Consider the following 20,359-nt stretch of genomic DNA (forward strand, 5'->3'; position numbering starts at 1 on the left):
TTTAATTGTTTGTGATTGATTTGTGCTAATTGATTGAATTATTCTTGTTATGATTATCAATTGGCCATTGATTTATCTTTGTAAACAATGAATGAGATCGAGAGATGAATTTGTTGTTGGATCATGGTTTAATCAATGTTAGATTTGATCGGAAACGTGTAATCTAATGGATTTGTTAATTCTAATTAATTAATTTGCTTAGTCTCATGGCATGAATACGAAAGTTATTGCTTGAGCTCCTACGTGAATGCATTATTAGAGTTGAAAGTATGGCATAAAACGTAGTTAAGCAAGGTATGTTCTTTCTTCTAGTTTTCATACCCCAGTCCTGTGAATCTTTGGTATTCTACTTTTGATTAGGCAAGAAATTAAACTAGGCATTGGTTTGCTTCTGTATCATACGAATTTTTGTAAGGTTTTACCGCAAATTTAAGAAAATTCTGAAGGCTTAAAAATATTCAAATAGAAAAAGAAGCCGCACCAGTTGTGCTGATATGGCGTCGGGAGCAGCCGTTGAAACGGCGGCGAAGCCTAGAGGCGGTAGGTTTTGCACTATCTGCAACGCCAAGCGTGCCGCCCTCAAGCGTCCCAAAACCCTAGAACAAGTAAACTTTTTGCTATAATTCTCAATTTTAATTTTCAAACCGTTATTAAATTGTATGCCCCTTTTCCTCTTTGTAATAGATATGCAAAGAGTGTTTCTATGCAGTTCTCGAAGATGAAATTCACAGAGTAATTGTTGATAATCATCTCTTCAAGCGGGGCGAACGCGTCGCAATTGGAGCTTCTGGAGGAAAAGGTGAAGAAAATCTCTTATTTTCTCTAATTTTTTCTTTCTTTCAGGTTATTGATTTAGCATAATTAGGTTGAATTCGCGTGATTGCTTGTGCTTTTTAGGAAATAAACAGATTGCGTTGCTCTGTAAATATGATATTATTGCTCTAAATAAGTTACATTCGATTGATGCTGATGGGATTGTGTTTCGGCAGATTCAACTGTGCTTGCATATGTGTTGTCCGAATTGAATCGTAGACACGACTATGGCCTCGATCTTTTCTTGCTTTCAGTTGATGAAGGCATAACTGGTTACAGGGATGATTCACTTGAAACTGTTAAAAGAAACGAAATTCAGGTAGTTTTTCAATGCCGATTTTAGGGTTTAGGGTTTAGCTTTGCAATGTGTGTTCGTGGTAGAAGCTTAAGGAGAGTCCAGCAAGATGAACTAGTTTTCCTTTCACAGTTAGTTTTATCCCATCCACCCCCCTCCCTCCTACTCTTGATTCTGTAATGTAAATTGATTGATGCATTTTATACACTTCCAGTACGGACTTCCCCTTAAAGTTGTCTCGTATAAAGACTTATATGGGTGGACGATGGATGAGATTGTGAAGCTAATAGGTCTAAAAAACAACTGCACGTTTTGTGGTGTTTTCCGTCGCCAGGTAATGAACTTCTTCATTGTTAACCTCAAAATTACGTTTTAAGAATTGTTTTAGCAGCTTATTAACTTTAAGTTTTTATGTTCAAACTTCTGAATATTACTTGTTAATAGACCAAGCTGCTTCTTTTATACTAATATCATTCTCATAACAAGAGTGATGAGATTAGGATAATGAAAAGAACATAACTTTAGTTTTAATTATGCAACTTATATGACTTATCTGGATTTAAAGTCCTCACAAAGGGAACTTAGTTCTCCAAATCTAACACTGGCAATGCTGCTTCTGTTTAAGGCCCTCGATAGGGGTGCTTCTCTTTTGAAAGTGGACAAGCTAGTTACGGGGCATAATGCAGATGACATTGCTGAAACAGTTCTACTAAACATATTGAGAGGCGACATTGCAAGGTATAATATGTTCTGTTAAGATCTTAAAAGTAAGAGTAAAGCTTCCAAAAATAGGTACTTTGTGTACCTATGTTTTCTTTGTCAGCTTGATCAATGGAAACTCATTGTTAACATGCCAGGCTGAGTAGATGTACTTCTATTATTACGGGTGAAGATGGACCTATTCCAAGATGCAAGCCTTTTAAGTACACCTATGAGAAGGAAATTGTGATATATCCTTTTTGAATCAGAAGTTTTATGCATTCTTTTCATTGTTAATTCTGTGCTTGTAGCAGTCGTTTTATTAGCAATCATGTCCATTTTACTTGTTAGGGTGCGTTTACTTTGGTTGTAAAATTTTCATTGGAAAATGATGGATAAGAAAAGATGAGAAAATACTATGTTTTTCTTCTTTATTTATCATATGTTTACTAGAGATGAAAAGATGAGAAAATATTGGAAAATATTTTCACACCCCACCCTAGGATAATAGTATTATTCAACATTGGAGAGAAAATGAGTGAAAAAGAGCTGCCCGAGAAAATATTCCACCCTACCCAGAGAATTTTTTTTATCATAGTAAACATATAAAAATGGGTGAAAATATACTTTTTCTCTCCTTTTCTATCAAAGTAAACGCACCCTTAATTGATAGCAGTGAAGTGGTGTCCCCTTAACCTGCTTTTACGTATGCATACTTCAAACGGCTGGATTACTTCTCAACTGAGTGTAAGTATTCATTCCATTCTGCCTTATGCGTGCTTTGAAGAACTGTTGCATCATTACGTTATACTTTGGAATTGCAGGCATATACTCTCCGAATGCTTATCGTGGCTTTGCTCGGGAATTCATTAAAGATTTGGAGAGGATCAGGTCCTACAGTCTGTTCCCAAATCGGTGGTTTCTTCGGTATACGTACTTTTTATTTATTTATTTCAGTGTAACAATGCCTCTGTGGTTTGTCATTTTAGGCCAAGAGCTATACTCGACATCATAAAATCTGGTGAAGATTTTAGGATAGCAACCTATACAAAAATGCCAGAGCAGGGAAATTGTGAAAGATGTGGTTACATTTCCAGCCAGGTGAGAATGTAACTTGTTTTGCCTTCCATTTCCCCCAACACTTCACAGTTGTAACTTAAAATTAATGATGTATATCTCCCCCAACACTTCCCTTTCTTGCACGCACTACTCGACATAAGTTACTATTCTACATTTGCTTTTCGATCATATCTGCTTGTCCATGTTACGCTAATGACTGCAGTTGAGCACATAGATGATTGAGAAGCTACCAGGCAAGCTCGTAGATAGGGTTTCGAGTTTCTAGAACTGATTTGTGCAATTGAAATGTCGCATATGTCATTGTCGTGGCCGTTTTAAAACCTATGTAATCTATTTGGGTGATCATTTAAATTGACAAAATTCTATAGAAGGAAGTGATTGGTGTATTTGTTGTTTATATTTCAGATAATTGCGCATGTTGCAATATTGTTAAGACCGTAAATATCTTACACATGTCTAATAAATGCAGAAATGGTGTAAAGCATGCGTCCTATTGGATGGACTTAATCGAGGTTTGCCTAAACAAGGTATTAGTCGGACCCGAGGCTTAGATACTGAGCGCAACAAGGATATGGGAGAAGCTAATGGAACAAAGACTCTGCAGAGCAAGCAATGCGGATCACTCGACTTCTGATTCAGTTTGGCGGGTTTGAATTCCTCATTCAGGAACAGGCGCTTGAGAGAGGTCGCAATTAGCAGTTCCAGAATTCGTTGCAGTTGTAATTCATAATGGATTTGCCAGTCTTCCTCCTGCCTGGGAAATCCATCTTTTGATTTTGATTAATTCCCAACTTAGCAGATCATATTTATCATGGATATTGATGACTTTATTTATTTTGTACAAGCATTTTTTAGGGTTCTGTGGGCTCATGAAATTTTGGTTTAGCTGAAGAAAACATGTATACAGTTTCTGTATTTTGTACAAGCAGTTTCTTTCGCTGTAAAATAGAGCTAACGGTTGGAGATGCCTTTGATACGTGTTTACTTTGATGAATTAAAACTTTGGAATATTCTAAGGTTTTTAATTATTTCTATTATTTAAGTTATTTTTGCTCGATTCTTATTTCATTAAAAGATTGAGGATATATAAATATTCAAGTAAACGTCCTCTAAGAATATATTTTGTTTTCAAATCTAGAACGATTTGTTTTTTCCAGTACCAAAGACTCGATTTTTACGGTACCAAGAAGTTGGGTTGGCTACGCAGATTTTGCAAGATATATTAAATAATGAAGTGGATTTTTTTCTATATCATACCTGAAAGATCCCAATGGATTCAGGCTGTGAAACTCAACTTTTCGTATCGAAAAATTTGAGCCGTTCTGGATTTGAAAATAAAATACATTCTTTGAGTATTAGCATGTCAAAATCAAATATAATCAAAAATTTAAAATTGGGTGAAGTATTAATTGTAAAAGTGTAATTTTTTCCCAAAAATAAAACATGGAGTTGAAAACAGAAACACTACGCTGCAAGGATGAGCACATGTTTTAGATAACTAAGATTTTGCTGTCTACAGCTTGTGTTTAGTAAGTGAGTCAAATTGAGATTCTCACTCATTCTTTTCTTTTCTACTAATCTAAGTTGCAATTATATAAATCTTTCGCTTGATCCACTTTATTCAGACAGTACTCTTCTGCTAGGTCAACAAAGAAACAGAAAATGAGGATTAATAATAAAAGCTCTTCTGCTAGTTATGAATAAAAATATAAAATAGTTATATACAATTGATAAAACACAGTAGCATCTATGGGAACTTAAGCCTAAATTTAAGCACTATTTAAAGATGCCATTTCTATTAATCATAACTATATTAAAAAAGAAAAAGAAAAAAAAGAGGTTAACAAGCTGGCAATGTGAACGGGACATGCATTTCCCAAAATACGAACCGAATAAAACTCCATCGTTGTGGAATTATAAAGGGGAGATATAATTAAAGTTTGTAAATATCAAATTGCATTTACTGTTATTATTTCCCCTGCAGAAAAATAAAAATATATAAATGATTTTTTTTTTGAAGTTACAAGTTATAAGAGGTATCTGAATACAATCATTAATGCAACCCGTAAGTCTTTAGCTGCCTCAACTTTGCCATTAAAGCATGGCCTCATCGGCTAAAAATAAAAATATATAAATGAATATTAGTAATATGTACATTTTATATATTTTTATCAAGCCTGAGGATAACAAGCCATGTGGGAGACCATTGGCCACCACCGACACCTTGATAATGGTAAATAATGTATGGGATTTTATTACAAGTTTACTTCTAATATTGCGCATAATATGGTTAAATTACAGGACATAGATATTATAGGAATAGTATATACTGTCAGTCCTCATATTTTTTTATTTTAATACCAATTCTTTCATTTGTAGTAGTACTTAGATTTTATAGTTTGATTTGCAATTTAAACAGAATCTCTACAAATTAACTTTTGTATTGTTGTTTATTTCCCCTTATAAGTATAAGTTACAAGTATAGGATTTCACTTTTAACTTATGTAAATTGAAGTAGATTCAGTTATATTAAAAAATATAAGCACTTCTGAAGATTGAAATTTTAGGGCCCATTTTTTTTTTTTTTTTTTTTTTGCCTAATTATATCTTATATGAGTTCACATTTCATTACAATAAGTACCATTATTACTACACGTAAAATGTGATGATACTGAATTATGAGAAAACATTACCAAATTGGAGAGTTTTCGCCATCATTTACCTACTTGTATAATTTACATAAATCTCAAATCTTATGCAAAACGGCATTACAATTCACATTAAACATAATCTAACTTTTTTGACACAAATGCAAAATATAATCACAATCCGACACTCATCGATCTCATTTCGATACAATAAATCGCGCAATCCAAGCATAAAAATATAAAAATGAATTCTCAATCTCAAACACTCAACTCTATACTATTAACTTGATCAATGAAAACGCGTTTTTATTTTTATTATGATTCATCTCTAGTAATGAAATTACTGATCGTGTAGATGAAAATTCAAATTTCCAGCCAATTAAAAGCAAGTTGCCAAAGTAATTCCAAATCTTTCCTTTATTTATTATTTTTATTTTCGTCACAGCCATATACGAGTCTCTTTCTCGGCAGACTCACTCTGCACTCTGCATCGCATTTGTTATGTTTAAATACACCTTCAAACATCAAATTCCAAAACCAAATCCAAATCCACAACTATTCCCTCTCTCTCTCTAGCTCATCCAAAAACAGTATTACTGCCCCATTTTCCGATCTCCCAAACATGCCGCTAAGATTAGCGGTTGTTTTGGCGTTTCTCGCCATTGCTGCAGCAGAGGATCCTTACCGATTCTTCACTTGGAATGTCACCTATGGCACCATTTGGCCTCTCGGCGTTCCCCAGCAGGTTCTCTCTCAAATTTGCAACGCAATGTGGCGATTTTGGGGATGAATTTCGATTTTTATTCTTTAACTTTATATGATGATTTTTCAATTGGTTAGGGCATTCTGATAAATGGCCAATTTCCTGGACCTGAAATCTACTCCGTCACCAATGATAACATTATCGTCAACGTCTTCAACAGCTTGGATGAGCCCTTCCTCATTCACTGGTAACAAAACACACTGTGTTTTCTGCTTCTGCTATTTTTGCAGCATTTAACGTACGAATGCGTGTTTTTTTTAATCTCATATTTCTGCCGGAGTTAAATGGATTAATTAATACACACAGGTGTAGCATTAATGCTAATTTCCTGGATTTTTGGGGTTATTGCTATATGAAAGTGATTGTACTAAAATTAAGTATGAAATGAAGATACATGATTAAGTAATAATGTACGACCTTTATGTCTCATAATGTCTTCAAATTGACAACTGTGCCCTTCATTACTTACGCCTTAAGTATAGGGAATTGTCTCGTCATCTCATATTTATTATTAGTAGACATTATTTGTACTATATACATTGTATTTACATTTTTATAAATTTACATTTTTCATCATAAATTCATTGTATTTCACAAAAAAAAAATCATAATTCATAATTTATATTTTGAAATAGATTTATCAATAATATGAGTAGTAATTTTTTGTGCCTATTTGGGAGTGAAAATAGGCACGTGGTTATGACGACCTAAACAGGGTCCTGAATTTTAACAAGATAGATCTCTGTGAAATTAAAAAAATACAGAGATCGAGGAAAGAGTAAAACAGGGTATTTCATTTTTCATTAAATATTTTGAAGTGTACCAAAAACAACCAAAAAATAAATCTTCACCTGCTAACACTGTAACACATTTTGTTATAAATGAATTCAAATAATTGCACTATCCGAAATCAGAACTTATATTTAATGTCATCAATCTCAGGCTCTTTTTTCTCCCTTGTTAAAATTTCGTGCCCAACACTTTTATTTTTGGATGATTGCTTTCATACATTAATTTCTACTATTGAGTAGTAAAGTTGTAGTTGGAAAAAGAGACCACATGCATTTTTTCAAGAAGCAAGAAAAGGTCACATGGGCTGTAGCGACATGAATTTTAATTAAAAGAAAATACTCTGAAGTCTGAATCAAGTTGTCTAATATATAGTACAAATTAAATTTGTCAAATGGACTCAAATTTTGACCCCTGTTTTTCTTATTTAAAAATAATTAATTGTAATTTTATCTGTATTTATTGTTGTCCTATGCAAGTTATGTGGGTAACTTAAATTGTCTATTCATTGGCTCGTTTAAAGAAATAAATTTAAAATATAATACAAAATAATATGGACAATAAAATTTAACAAAATGTGAAGCATGGAGGGACATCAAAAATGTTCTTTTATATCTTTTGAGATAATAATCCACTGAATTAGATTTGCACCTGTTTCCGACAAGGGCATATGAAGCCGAACACATGCAGCTGTCACCCCGTATATAGGGTAATAATCCACTGAATTAGATTTATTGATATATTAAACCCCCAGTAATACTTCTATTTCCAGTTCTACCCCAGAAACATACACTAACATTTTCTAAAATATCTTGATGGGATTCAATAATTATTTGTGTTGTGACAGTCTTTACATCAATTAGTACTACATATCTGTAATATCTTGATGAAATATGACATGAGATGAGACAAACTTAATTCAATATGTTATTGAAACCTATATGTGCCTCAACTCGAAAATATTTACTTTGGAGGATAGGAATGGGATTCAAAATAGGAGGAATTCGTACGAAGACGGAGTGTTGGGGACGACGTGTCCGATTCCTCCGGGGAAGAATTTCACGTACATTCTACAAATGAAGGATCAAATCGGGAGCTTCTCGTATTTTCCATCACTGGGATTCCACAAGGCTGCGGGTGGATTCGGCGGGATTAGAATCCTAAGCAGGCCGGGAATCCCGGTCCCTTTCGATAATCCTGCCGATGATTTCACTGCTTTGATTGGAGATTGGTACGCAGCTAATCACACTGTACGTCTCTCTCTCTCTAATATTTAACTTATGGAGAGTGATATTTTTTATGGTTAATAAAGTAGATGATTGAATATACTCCATTTATCTTTATTATTAAAATTTCTTCAATCCTAATATTTTAATGAGATATAAAACAATTAAAATGAACTCAAATGATAAGAATTATCAAAAGTTTGGAATATCCAATTCATCTTAAAATAAGAGATGATATGTACATATATAAGCTAATGATCAAAACTTAAACTAAACACCCTCTTAATGTTATAGATTAAACATAGGTTAAATTGTCAAATAATGCACATTTAATTTGTAATTTAACCCAATTGTCAAATAATGCACGCACTTAGCATTTTATTCCCCTAAAAACAATTCTTTTGTGTCGGTGCCATGTCATCTTGGAATATGGGCTTTTTGGAGTGTCGGTAGCTCAGTGCGGGCCCATTTGCTGAAAAGCTTAATTGCTAATGCAGCAGCCTTTGACCTATTCACAGCTGGATGCTTTCTTGTCCAGCTTTCGTCTTGGGCCCATGAGAAAATTATACTCCATTTATAATTAATAAATTTTATTGAATTTAAAAAAAAAAAAAAAAACTCGATAGATTATTTATATAAATAGTACTATATTGGGTCGTTCTGTATATCAATACAGCTCATGTTGAATTCAGCAATTTGCACGTGCCATGTTTAGCTAGGATGAACTCTACTAGTAGAACACTAGAACTGTCAAGATTTTTCTTGCTACATTCGCGACACGGCCCGAAAAACATTTTATGCATAAAAAGTAGGTCGGGCCGGGCTGGGCTGCTATGGGTTTTTGGGTCACTTTAGATATGGCCGGGCAGCCCAAAAATATTTCGTTCCAAAGATTACGTGGGGCCAGCCCCGTTTGAAATCAGGTCACTTTTAATAACAATATCTAGTACTAATGATTTTAATGTCACATTTTCAATTTTTTAAAATAAATTTTAATCATTTTCTAATCTCTAATTTTAATGTATTATGTTTTGGTATAATTTTAAGTTAATCAACTAGGATTCACTAATATAAATGAGGTTTATAATTATTTTTTATTTTCTATTTTTTAATTAATAATTGATTATCAGGGTATCTAATTTTTTTTAAAAATTTAAATTTTTGATAAATATTAATTAAGGTTCAGTATATGATACATATTTTATTTTAGAAATAATTATAAATACATCATTAATTGATGAAATTAGAGGATTCTCGTGTGTGCTTTTGCATGGATATATAACAAGATCAAATATACGTTGATTACATTCTGAAAAGTTGTTATATCTTCAAATACACAGGCATTGAGGGGAATCCTCGACGGCGGCAACAAGTTACCTTTCCCTGATGGAATCCTCATCAACGGCCGTGGCCCTAATGCTACTGCTACATCTTTCAACGTTGAACAAGGTGCTTGTTTCATCACTGCATTTTTTCATATTTATCATATCCACTTCAGTTAATCAATCTTTTCTGATCTTGAAAACTATGGTGATTTGCATCAGGAAAGACATACAGATTTCGGATATGCAACGTGGGGTTGCAGAACTCGCTCAACTTCCGCATCCAAGGGCACAAGATGAAGGTGGTGGAGGTCGAAGGCACACACACTTTGCAGATTAGCTACTCCTCACTCGACGTCCACGTCGGCCAGTGCATGTCCGTGCTCGTCACAGCGGATCAGCAGCCTCAGAGCTACTACATTGCTGTGTCTAGCCGGTTCACCACCCCGGTCCTCCTCACCACTGGCTTTCTCCGTTATGGCTACTCCAACGGCCCCCCCTCCGGCCCACTCCCCGGCGGGCCTACCACAGAGATCGACTGGTCTCTCAACCAAGCTCGTTCCATCAGGTTCGAGCTCTTGTAGTCTGCTATAATCTAGAACACGGATCACAATCAACTAATGTGGATGTGCGTGTGTTACATTTATTTGTTTAGTCTTACCATCTCTTAGTTCTCACTTAAAAAGATCCTAAACCATCTAGAATATTCTATCTAGTGTAAGCTGATTAGGGTGAGTAGAACCGATCGAGCTTAGACCAGTAAATTGAATCAAATCGTTAAACCATCCGAATGCTCAACCCTAAAGCTTACCTGTTCTGATTTTATGGGGTTTCAGGACTAATCTTACAGCGAGTGGACCAAGGCCGAACCCACAGGGTTCTTACCACTACGGTATGATCAACACGACACGGACTATAAGGCTGGCCAGCTCGGCCGGTCAGGTAGACAATAAGCAGAGGTATGCAATCAACAGTGTGTCGTTTAGACCAGCCGACACCCCTTTGAAAGTGGCGGATTACTTCAAGATAGATGGAGTTTTCCGCGTTGGGAGTGTGTCCGATGCTCCCTCTTACGGAGGAGTGTACCTCGACACAGCAGTGTTGGGTGCTGACTACAGAGCCTACATTGAGATTGTGTTTGAAAATAATGAAGATATTGTGCAGAGCTATCACCTCAGCGGCTACTCCTTCTTTGTAGTAGGGTGAGCCCTCTCTCTCTCTCTCTCTCATTTCATCTTGTCCATATGCTTACTGAGGTGATGATCTATATGAATATCAGAATGGATGGAGGGCAATGGGGTTCAGCCAGTCGAAATGAGTACAATTTACGCGATGCAGTCTCCCGCTGCACGGTGCAGGTGAGAAAAGAAGCACACATAGCACTTTTGATCAATTTAGACTTCCCTTTTCAAGAAAATGGGCTGATCATCATCTCTTGATGACAATGCAGGTCTATCCCAAATCATGGACTGCAATTTATCTGGCGCTGGACAATGTGGGAATGTGGAACTTGAGATCGGAGTTCTGGGCACGACAGTACCTCGGGCAGCAGCTGTATCTGAGGGTTTACACGCCATCCACATCGTTGAGGGACGAGTATCCCATCCCTAAGAATGCGCTTCTGTGTGGGAGGGCAAGCGGCAGGCGCACGCGGCCGCTCTAAGCTATCGGCTATGGCATGAGTTAAAGAGAGTTTTTGCTATATATATGTTGGATTAGAATAGAAGATTTTTGAATTGTTGGAGGTGCTAGTTCAGCACCTATGCAGGTTTAGGAGGAGCAGTGTTGTCTCTGATTGAGTTTGATGATGACCTTAGCTCAAGGTCATATTCTTTGAATTTGCACATGGATGTTGTATCTCTGTTTCATATACTGTATCAGTTTGTATACAATTATTATATTCTTCAATGTTGTGTTATTATTTATCTGATTAAACTATAAATTTCGTAATTAAAATTCAAGTATATCTTCTTCTAAAGACTACATATTCCATTTGAAAAGTAAATAATTTTAATAAAGAAATTTGTTTAATTATATGAAGTACTCCATAATTTGGGCGGACTCGGGGTGGATATCTATACCCCGAACCCGATATAATTTTCGTACCCTCTTTCAAATTCGCCCTAAAAATTTCACCTCGTGTCCAATTTATTAAGGGCGGGTATTTGTGGATATCCGAACCCACGTATATTATGGTCATCCCTGTGTAAAATCGATCACTAATGAACAAAATGTGCCATATTAATAAGTTTGGTAATTATTAACAAGTTATTTTACTTGAGTTGGTGGAGAGTCATCCAAAAAACGGTAAGGCTATATTTACTCACAATCTAATACAACTGATCTGTGGAATAGGACATAAAATTAACTACAAAAAAAGATAAAACATTGACTTTTATAATGACCGGTTGTGCAGAAAGAAAGAAATGATTTTTTTTTTAATAAAAAATTGAATTGTTGTGGTCATTGATAAATATGGTCTAATATCACTATGTTCGAACATATAAAATCCCAATATATTTTTATAGAAATACTTATATTCAAAACTAAGCACAAGCCAATTCATAAAATGCTCTCTTCGACTCTTCCTATCAAATTCATAAAATGCTTCTCTTCGACTCTTCCTATCAATATCAAATTATCAATATATCACATATTGGAGTAATTTAGTATGCTGTATGCATGAGTGTGTATTTGTAGAGTGTTGAATTGTAACCCTAAAAAACAAATAAAATTAATATTCACCATATTAAAAATTGAGAGCTTGGACCTTTCAAGATAAAAAATAAAACACAAAATCTTGGGTACACTTGGGTGTACCGTACAATCGGATTGGCCTATATCCCAAATAATAGTATTATTTATATGGGTTGGGTCAGGATATGAGATCAAATCAAGATGCGGGTCAAAATTTAAGTGAAGGTATAACCCAGTTGTATGGTATATCCATATGTACCAAAAACTACTTCAAAATAAAAATGGAGAGCTTAAATATGCCTCATTTTGCTATAGCCGGTGTAGACTCGTATAAATCGATTTATGCATTTTATTATTTGTATTTTCTTGTCATTTTTTTTATATCAAAATATGTACATTTCATTCTACAACTAGTACACGCTCACCCATGCGATGCACGGTGAGTATTAAAATTAAACGATATATTTAAATACATAAATAAATAAATATAAATATTAAATAGTTATAAAATATAAGCAAATCTATATCTGTACATAATATAATTGAGAAAAACAAAATAAAAAGAATATGTGTATATAAGTAAATATTAAAATTCGTATACAGACAATTAATTATTTATCTACAAATTTATATTAGAATTAATACAAATTGAACTTTTAAGCAGATATTTTTACATTAAAGATATCTAAATTAAATCAAAATGATTTCCTTCTCTTTAGTTTCGTTAAAAACCACTCTCTTCATCCCTAAAAAGTTTGCCATAATTTTCTTTTTGAGGTGCCCCGGCCTCAAAAGTTTGCCTCAATATCTTTACTTTTTATTTTTGCATATGGTCTCACCATCAATTTTATAATTACAATCATTTAAAACTCATGCCGCTTCCCTTAGGGCAAATTTTTGAGGGACGAGGGGAGTATTATATATATATAGATATCTAACAAAATATAGAAAATACAATAAAATTAATATAAAAACTAAATAAATAAATAACACAATGTTCAACATTTATGGAAGAGGAAGAGAGAAAAATTTACTTTAAAACTTATTAATGGTGAAATAATATTTTGTTGGGAGATGATCTTATTTGGTTCTATATATATATATAAAAATTATATTATACTATATTTTTCTTTTCATAAAAAAATATTCAATATACATCTTAAATTAAATACAATGACAAAATCTCTAATTTGGTGTAAAAATAATTTAAAATTTCAAAATAAAATTATTATAAAAAGAAATAAAAGAAAAAATAATATAGTATATGTTTAACATTAATGAGAGAGGAAAATTGAGATTAAAAAAATATTTACTCTGAAACTTTAAATAATCATCAATTGTTCCAAATCTATTTTCGATTATCTTTTTCTCAAATTAAATATTTTGTCATAAGCTTTAATTAAGATTTATATTGAAAAAAATTATGAAGCAAATTTGACTATTGTTAATAAATAAATAAATAAAGAGTGAAACAACATTTTTTTGGAAGTTATGATCTTTATATTACATATTTTTTTATTCATAAAACAATATTCAATATACATTTTAAATTAAAAATTATGATAAAAATAATTAAAAATAAATTATAACAAATAAGTTATGTTAATTAAAATTTTCAAATATTAAACATTTTCTTTTTATTCTTCCTCCTCTCTCCCCCTTTCTCTTTCCTCCCTCTTTTTTCGGTTATTCCTTATATTTGGGCTATAATGGGATTTAGTTATATTATCTCTCCTCTCCCATTTTTATTAATTTCTATCATTGCTTTCAATTGATGATTTTATTACAAAATTGCCACAAACTGTGTTTTCATATCTATATATAAAATATATAAATATATAAATAAATTACTATTCACATATCTATTCTCGTTTATAATACAATTAAAAATTTGTGCTACAGGAAAATACTCATTAATATTAATATTTAATAAAAATAAAATCCGTAAGGACATCTCCTGGTAAAATCTTCCCGTCCGTTTCCCTTTGATAAAGGACAACCGTTGATAGGAACACTTCCATAATTGCAAAAAAACCCCAAACTCAGTGAGAAATATTTCCCAACTCCTCCTCTTGCAACCCTCTACTCTACACTCCAGCTCTCTCCGCTGCACCAGCTAGAAGGTTCGTTTTCTCATTTCGTATTTTCTTTTTGTTTTTTTCCGATTTAAAATGCTGTTGTGATGATTTTATATTCATTTTAGTTACGGATTCTCGAATATTTGTCGCCAGAAATTTGTTCTGGTATTGCCTTTGAATATAGTTCTGAATGCTCGTTAGGGTTTACGGAACTGCTAATTTTGTTTATCGACCTAATTCTAGCATAATACTTGTTTTTTTTTTTTTATTATTGTTTTAGTTGGAGGATACTGTCCTAGGGTTTAGGGTTTATGTTTTCGATAGTGAGAGTGGTCTTGTTAGTAGTGATCCTAGGATGGTGGTGGAATGAGAGAGATTGCATTTTAAGGAATGTTTTGTTAATCTCGTTCTCAATCCCTGTTTATTCTAAAGATTTGAGACTTAGGAAAATAATCATTTCTAAGTAGCATTTCTTAAGTTTCGGTTTTAAGATTCGATTTTGGGAAATTGTTTGAGCTGTTATTGTCAATCTTAATTAAACTTTCATGACCTGAAAATCACCAGTTATTTGATAGTACTATTGTTTAAGTCCAGACTCTCCAGTTTTTGAGACTATGTTGTTTGGTTGGTCTGAGACTCTGAGCTGTAATCTTCAGTCTTAATTGCGTTATAATTTGTGAGCTCGTGATTTAAGAATTATTCTTTCATTTATTTTTCTCTATATTGCAGAATATTAATTGCTGTGGGCGTGTGCTCTACCATCTTCATTCTCAACTCTTGCTGCGATGGCGGTATGATAGATTCTGACTACTCTTGCATAATTAGTTTGTTTGTTATATCTGATCCGACTCTCCAAATGTGCTTCTGGCTGTGATTAATTAGGTAGAAAATCTTTTCAAAGATGAGGCCACAGAAGAAAAGGGTGAGCGTGCCCGAATGGTAAGTGTTATTTCATTCGTTGTAAAGATGCATAATTTATAATTATGATGTATTGCCATTGACACTTTGATAAAGCATATACATGGGAAGGCATGAACTTATATCTGTATGGTATTGTTCTTTTGTCTTCCGAGCATTGTGTTTGGGCCCTGCTCATAGTGGACCGCAATGTGTGAGCAGGGCAAATCCCAGTTGTTTATATCTAACATCTAAGTTCTGTCTTTTTATATCAGGCCTCCTTTATTGGAGCCATGGCTATTGCTGACTTGGTTAAGACAACATTGGGACCTAAGGGGATGGTAAAAGAGCTTGTTCCTCAGTTTATATTGAAATACATCTTATAGTTCTTCTAATCGTAGTAAAAGTTCTTCTTCTTGTAGGATAAAATTTTGCAATCTACTGGGAGAGGGCACAGCGTAACAGTGACAAATGATGGGGCCACCATCTTAAAGTCCCTACACATCGACAACCCTGCTGCCAAAGTCCTTGTTGGTATCCTTGATGTTAAGTTACCATTGTATTACATTTCCTTAAGTTCAATTTGGTTGTACTATACTGTTCAGCAGAGGTTTTATTTTGTGTCTTTTTTGTCACTCAACTAGTCAATTTTAGATGCTCTTTGCTATGAAATAATGGTGATGTTATTGTTGAACTTTCTTTTAGCTTATAGCCTAGTATATTCAACTAAACCCCCCCTCCAAATTCTCACTTTATTTTAATAATGAACTAAGATCCCAAAATTGGGTCCGTGAATTCTGGAAGTTAAATATGATATGCTTCAGGTAAGAATCAATAGTATTTGTCTGAAAATTGTAGTAAATCAGAAGTTAACATTCTTATGAATGAGTGGTCTTGACCTAGAGAGAAATATTTGATCATTATTGAAGCCTTAACTACATCGCCAGATATTTCGAAAGTACAAGATGATGAAGTTGGTGATGGTACAACTTCAGTTGTTGTTTTAGCTGGGGAACTTCTGAGGGAGGCAGAGAAGCTTGTAAATACCAAAATTCATCCAATGACCATTATTTCAGGTTTGTCAGATGTTTTTAAATTAACTCATTCAAATTCTAGAATATATAATTCTACCCCTTTCACTTTATCTGCTGAGTTAAAAAATGAAACTATTTAATTGAATATATGATTTGGTTACATGGAAGGCTTCAAGTTAGTAGTCAGTTTCTTTTGCATAGAAAAAACTTGATTATAGGCTTGAATGGTTACAAGGATATCTCTATCTAAAATCCTTCTCATTATATATATATATATATTTTGAAAAATCCTTCTCATTATAGTTGATTGCTATATTTCTGTGTATATACCAGGGTATCGCATGGCAGCTGAGTGTGCAAGAAATGCATTGCTAGAGAAGGTTGTTGACAATAAGTTGGATGCAGGTGATTTTATTGTAGTCTTGATCACTGTATTCTGTATTTCTTCCATTTGGAGGTCAGGTTACCACCATTAAAGATTATTGAAAAAATCCGCTGGAAACATTGTTTTGTACCATACAACTAATAATTTTCCAGTATTCTATTCTTGCCTTGTTGTTGTCTCATTACTGATGTTTTTGAATTGAAATCAGCATGCAATTGGGGCATAATATTGCATTTTACTGTTATAGATTAGTTTTAGTGCCCATGAGTTGAGCATCCCATTTTGGTGGTCTATTTTTGAACCTTATTAATTGTTCTAATTTTTATCCTATATTTCCAGAAAAATTCAAGTCTGACTTGATGAAGATTGCAATGACTACTTTGAGCTCCAAAATTCTCTCTCAGGACAAAGAACATTTTGCAAAACTAGCTGTCGATGCAGTTATGAGGCTGAAGGTATGATCTTGATTTACTTAGTTGATTGTTAACATGTGTATTTTAGTTGTTGGTAATTGGTCATGAATTAGAATCTGGATGACGGGTAACTCAGAATCTGAGTTTCTTTCTTACAGGGGAGTACGAATTTGGAATCCATTCAAATCATAAAGAAGCCTGGAGGGTCACTAAAAGATTCCTTTTTGGATGAGGGGTAAGTCGGAATCTGGATTTCTTTTCTTTCTCTTTCTGTTTAACTTACTTTCTTTGAGGGTGCATAAGAAGATAAAGACAGTTCGTTAAGATGTTTGTATATTGCTTCTTATAATTTTGTACACTATTTTTTCTCTTTTGCTTTTTGATAATTCATAGCTCTGATCTGTTTTTTCAATTGATTTTGGTGGCTGTCTAATTTAATGTTTCTCACTTCTCCATTCAGATTTATTTTGGATAAGAAAATTGGTGTTGGGCAACCAAAACGTATCGAGAATGCAAAGATTTTGGTGGCAAATACGGCAATGGATACAGATAAAGTGAAAATTTATGGGGCACGCGTTCGAGTTGATTCGATGGCTAAGGTTGCTGAGATTGAAGGGGCCGAAAAGGAAAAGATGAGGGAGAAGGTGCAAAAGATTATAAATCATGGGATTAACTGCTTTGTTAATCGCCAGTTGATCTACAATTTTCCAGAGGAACTGTTTGCTGATGCTGGAGTACTTGCAATAGAGCATGCTGATTTTGATGGTATTGAGCGGCTGGCACTTGTTACTGGTGGTGATATTGCATCAACTTTTGATAATCCTGAGTCGGTTAAGCTTGGGCACTGCAAACTTATTGAAGAAATTATGATTGGCGAGGACAGGTTGATTCACTTTTCTGGTGTTGAAATGGGCCAGGCATGCACTATTGTCTTGAGAGGCGCAAGGTACATTGACATTTGACAAAGTCTTACATTCTTCTGTGAAGCATTCATTATCATATTCATTACAACATTTCTTACGGGGTGTGCACTTTCATGATTGTTGGGTGCATGCTATAAAGAAAATTGTTGAAACTTTTTCTCATGCTTTTGATCAGTTTTATCATAAGGTAGATGAGAGTTCTATTTCTTTAGTTATATCAACTGAACATGTTAACAAGAGAATATATATCAATGACTTTAAGTGGTTAATTCTGTTGTCTTCATCTGTTCAAAACTATTATTTTGAATCCTTTAACGGAAATTGTTATTTAAATTGTCACATTGGGGTGAAGAAGCGATTGCTATCTGCATCATATGGGCTATGGCCATCTTGTATTCTTATTCATGTTGATATCGACTTGTCTGAACTTGGAGGCATGTTGTCAATATGAATTTGCATATTATATGTTTTAGAATGGATTTGTATGTACTATTGTCTTGTGTACTATCATTATTCTTTTCCATGTATAATTTTATTTCTTATCAAGAAGAAGATTTTGCTTATCATAAATAAAATATGGTCTTGAATTTAATTTATTTGTGTTCTGTACTTCATGCAGCCCTCATATGTTGGATGAAGCTGAAAGATCTCTGCATGATGCCTTGTGCGTTCTATCCCAAACAGTAATTGACAGCAGGGTTTTACTCGGAGGTGGATGGCCTGAGATGATAATGGCAAAAGCAGTTGACGAACTTGCCAGGAGAACTCCCGGGAAAAGGTCTCATGCCATTGAAGCTTTTTCACGGGCGCTTGTGGCCATTCCGACTATCATTGCTGACAACGCTGGCTTGGACAGTGCTGAATTAGTTGCTCAACTTCGTGCAGAGCACCACAAAGAAGGAAGCACTGCCGGGATTGACGTCATCTCTGGAACTGTGAGTCACTTAAGTTACTGAAATTAACTTGTTCATTGGCCTATCTTATAAATTAATGAATAGATTTTATGATGTGGCCCGCCTAGCTCCATATCTTGCGAGTTCTTGATTCCTCTAAGTCAAACCCTTGTCAACATGCTATAAAATTTTGTAATAATCTCAAAATTGAATAAAGGTCAGATTGTCAAGTTGCACGGAAACGAATATATTGTTGAATTGAGTCAACCTGCACCATTTATGTTCTTGAAGAGCATTGAGTAAAGATAAACCATCAGCATGCTATATAGAATATGAAGAAACACACACACACACACACACACATATATATATATATATATATATATATATATATATATACACACGCACATTTTTCATGAGAATGTAAGAGCACTGCACTGAACATATAAAGTCACTGCATTTGCCGTGAAATTAACTGCATTTAGAAAATTGGAATTAGGTTCTCATTTGAACCTCCTCCTGGGTATCAGTATACTTGTATGAGTCGAAGCAGTTTATCTTTCTTGAATCAACATTTATTTTAGTGGAAATCGAGGCTTCATGGTCTTTACACGGAGATTATTATCAACATGATAAGGTTGTGGGTTCAGCAAAGGCTTATGCTAAAAGATAATCGGGTGTTTTTGGACAGGTTGGAGATATGGCTGAGAGAGGGATATGTGAGGCATTCAAAGTGAAGCATGCTGTATTGCTTTCAGCAACTGAAGCTGCTGAGATGATTCTTAGGGTCGACGAAATTATCACCTGTGCGCCACGAAGAAGAGAAGACAGGATGTGATGAAGGCAATGCTTTTAAGGATTGTAACAGAAGGTATATTATATTGAATTTGTGGTGTGTTTTAAGAACTGAAAGTGGGGCAGATTTTGGCAAAATTTCAAGTGCAGTTCCAGTTTTGTTTACTGACAACATTTTTTGTTCGTGTGGTCATAGACTCGCAGCTGACTTTGTACGTTTTAAGGATTTCGTTTCCCTTTTTGTTGAACTGTGGTATGTCGAATACTTATTTTAATCTGTTCGACATAATGCAAGTTAAAACTATTACTACTTCTCACATTGCCTTTCGGGTTTTCTGCAGACTTCTTTAGCTGTATGGTGAAATATTATTTTCCTTACATTCATAAAGTGTGCATTCATGGTGAAATATTATTTCCCTTACATTCTTTAGCTGCATGGTGAAATAATGTCTTTTTTTCATACGCTCAACAATTTTATTTAAAACCTATGGCAAAAAAGTGTGCATTTATGTGGGATGGAAGGAGTATTTAATATGGTTAAAAATATGTAAATTGGACTAGTTTTTAGGATGGACAGATAAAAATTTTATGGGAAAAGAAAATCTAAAT

The 20,359-nt window shown here is 34.0% G+C and overlaps 4 protein-coding genes across 5 annotated transcripts in view; all 4 read left to right on the top strand.

Moving 5' to 3' along the window:
* The first annotated feature begins 191 nt into the window (after positions 1 to 191).
* On the top strand, positions 192 to 3,897 carry LOC130992933 (cytoplasmic tRNA 2-thiolation protein 1-like). 2 transcript variants are annotated; one of them, XM_057917671.1, is made up of 11 exons: positions 192 to 294; positions 467 to 605; positions 685 to 799; positions 990 to 1,132; positions 1,323 to 1,442; positions 1,734 to 1,846; positions 1,966 to 2,058; positions 2,514 to 2,554; positions 2,632 to 2,698; positions 2,797 to 2,908; positions 3,357 to 3,897. In XM_057917671.1, exons 2-11 carry the CDS (start codon positions 495 to 497, stop codon positions 3,519 to 3,521), a joined length of 1,080 nt encoding a protein of 359 aa, XP_057773654.1. In that variant the 5' UTR covers positions 192 to 294; positions 467 to 494; the 3' UTR covers positions 3,522 to 3,897. The 2 variants fall into 2 exon arrangements, with proteins under 2 accessions (XP_057773654.1, XP_057773650.1); XM_057917667.1 differs by lacking the exon at positions 192 to 294 and having other exon boundaries at positions 295 to 605.
* Positions 3,898 to 5,775: 1,878 nt separating this feature from the next.
* LOC130992377 (L-ascorbate oxidase homolog) lies at positions 5,776 to 11,543 on the top strand. Its single transcript, XM_057916980.1, has 8 exons — positions 5,776 to 6,280; positions 6,376 to 6,485; positions 8,067 to 8,337; positions 9,654 to 9,762; positions 9,858 to 10,203; positions 10,472 to 10,837; positions 10,915 to 10,993; positions 11,086 to 11,543. Exons 1-8 carry the CDS (start codon positions 5,891 to 5,893, stop codon positions 11,296 to 11,298), a joined length of 1,884 nt encoding a protein of 627 aa, XP_057772963.1. The 5' UTR covers positions 5,776 to 5,890; the 3' UTR covers positions 11,299 to 11,543.
* Positions 11,544 to 13,842: 2,299 nt separating this feature from the next.
* Positions 13,843 to 20,359, top strand: part of LOC130992384 (T-complex protein 1 subunit beta-like) — a 629,300-nt gene continuing 622,783 nt past the window's right edge. Inside the window, exon 1 of the mRNA XM_057916994.1 lies at positions 13,843 to 14,051. The gene's annotated coding sequence lies outside the window, so the exon portion shown is untranslated. The remainder of the gene's footprint in view (positions 14,052 to 20,359) is intronic.
* LOC130992392 (T-complex protein 1 subunit beta-like) lies at positions 14,047 to 20,062 on the top strand. The gene is made up of 12 exons (XM_057917006.1): positions 14,047 to 14,455; positions 15,140 to 15,201; positions 15,293 to 15,349; positions 15,583 to 15,648; positions 15,730 to 15,841; positions 16,255 to 16,383; positions 16,675 to 16,746; positions 17,066 to 17,181; positions 17,298 to 17,374; positions 17,600 to 18,085; positions 18,682 to 18,997; positions 19,647 to 20,062. The coding sequence occupies exons 2-12, from the start codon at positions 15,196 to 15,198 to the stop codon at positions 19,791 to 19,793; spliced, it is 1,584 nt and encodes a 527-aa protein (XP_057772989.1). The 5' UTR covers positions 14,047 to 14,455; positions 15,140 to 15,195; the 3' UTR covers positions 19,794 to 20,062.

This window comes from Salvia miltiorrhiza, chromosome 1 (genome assembly GCF_028751815.1).
Source record: "Salvia miltiorrhiza cultivar Shanhuang (shh) chromosome 1, IMPLAD_Smil_shh, whole genome shotgun sequence".
Taxonomy (NCBI): Eukaryota; Viridiplantae; Streptophyta; class Magnoliopsida; order Lamiales; family Lamiaceae; genus Salvia; species Salvia miltiorrhiza.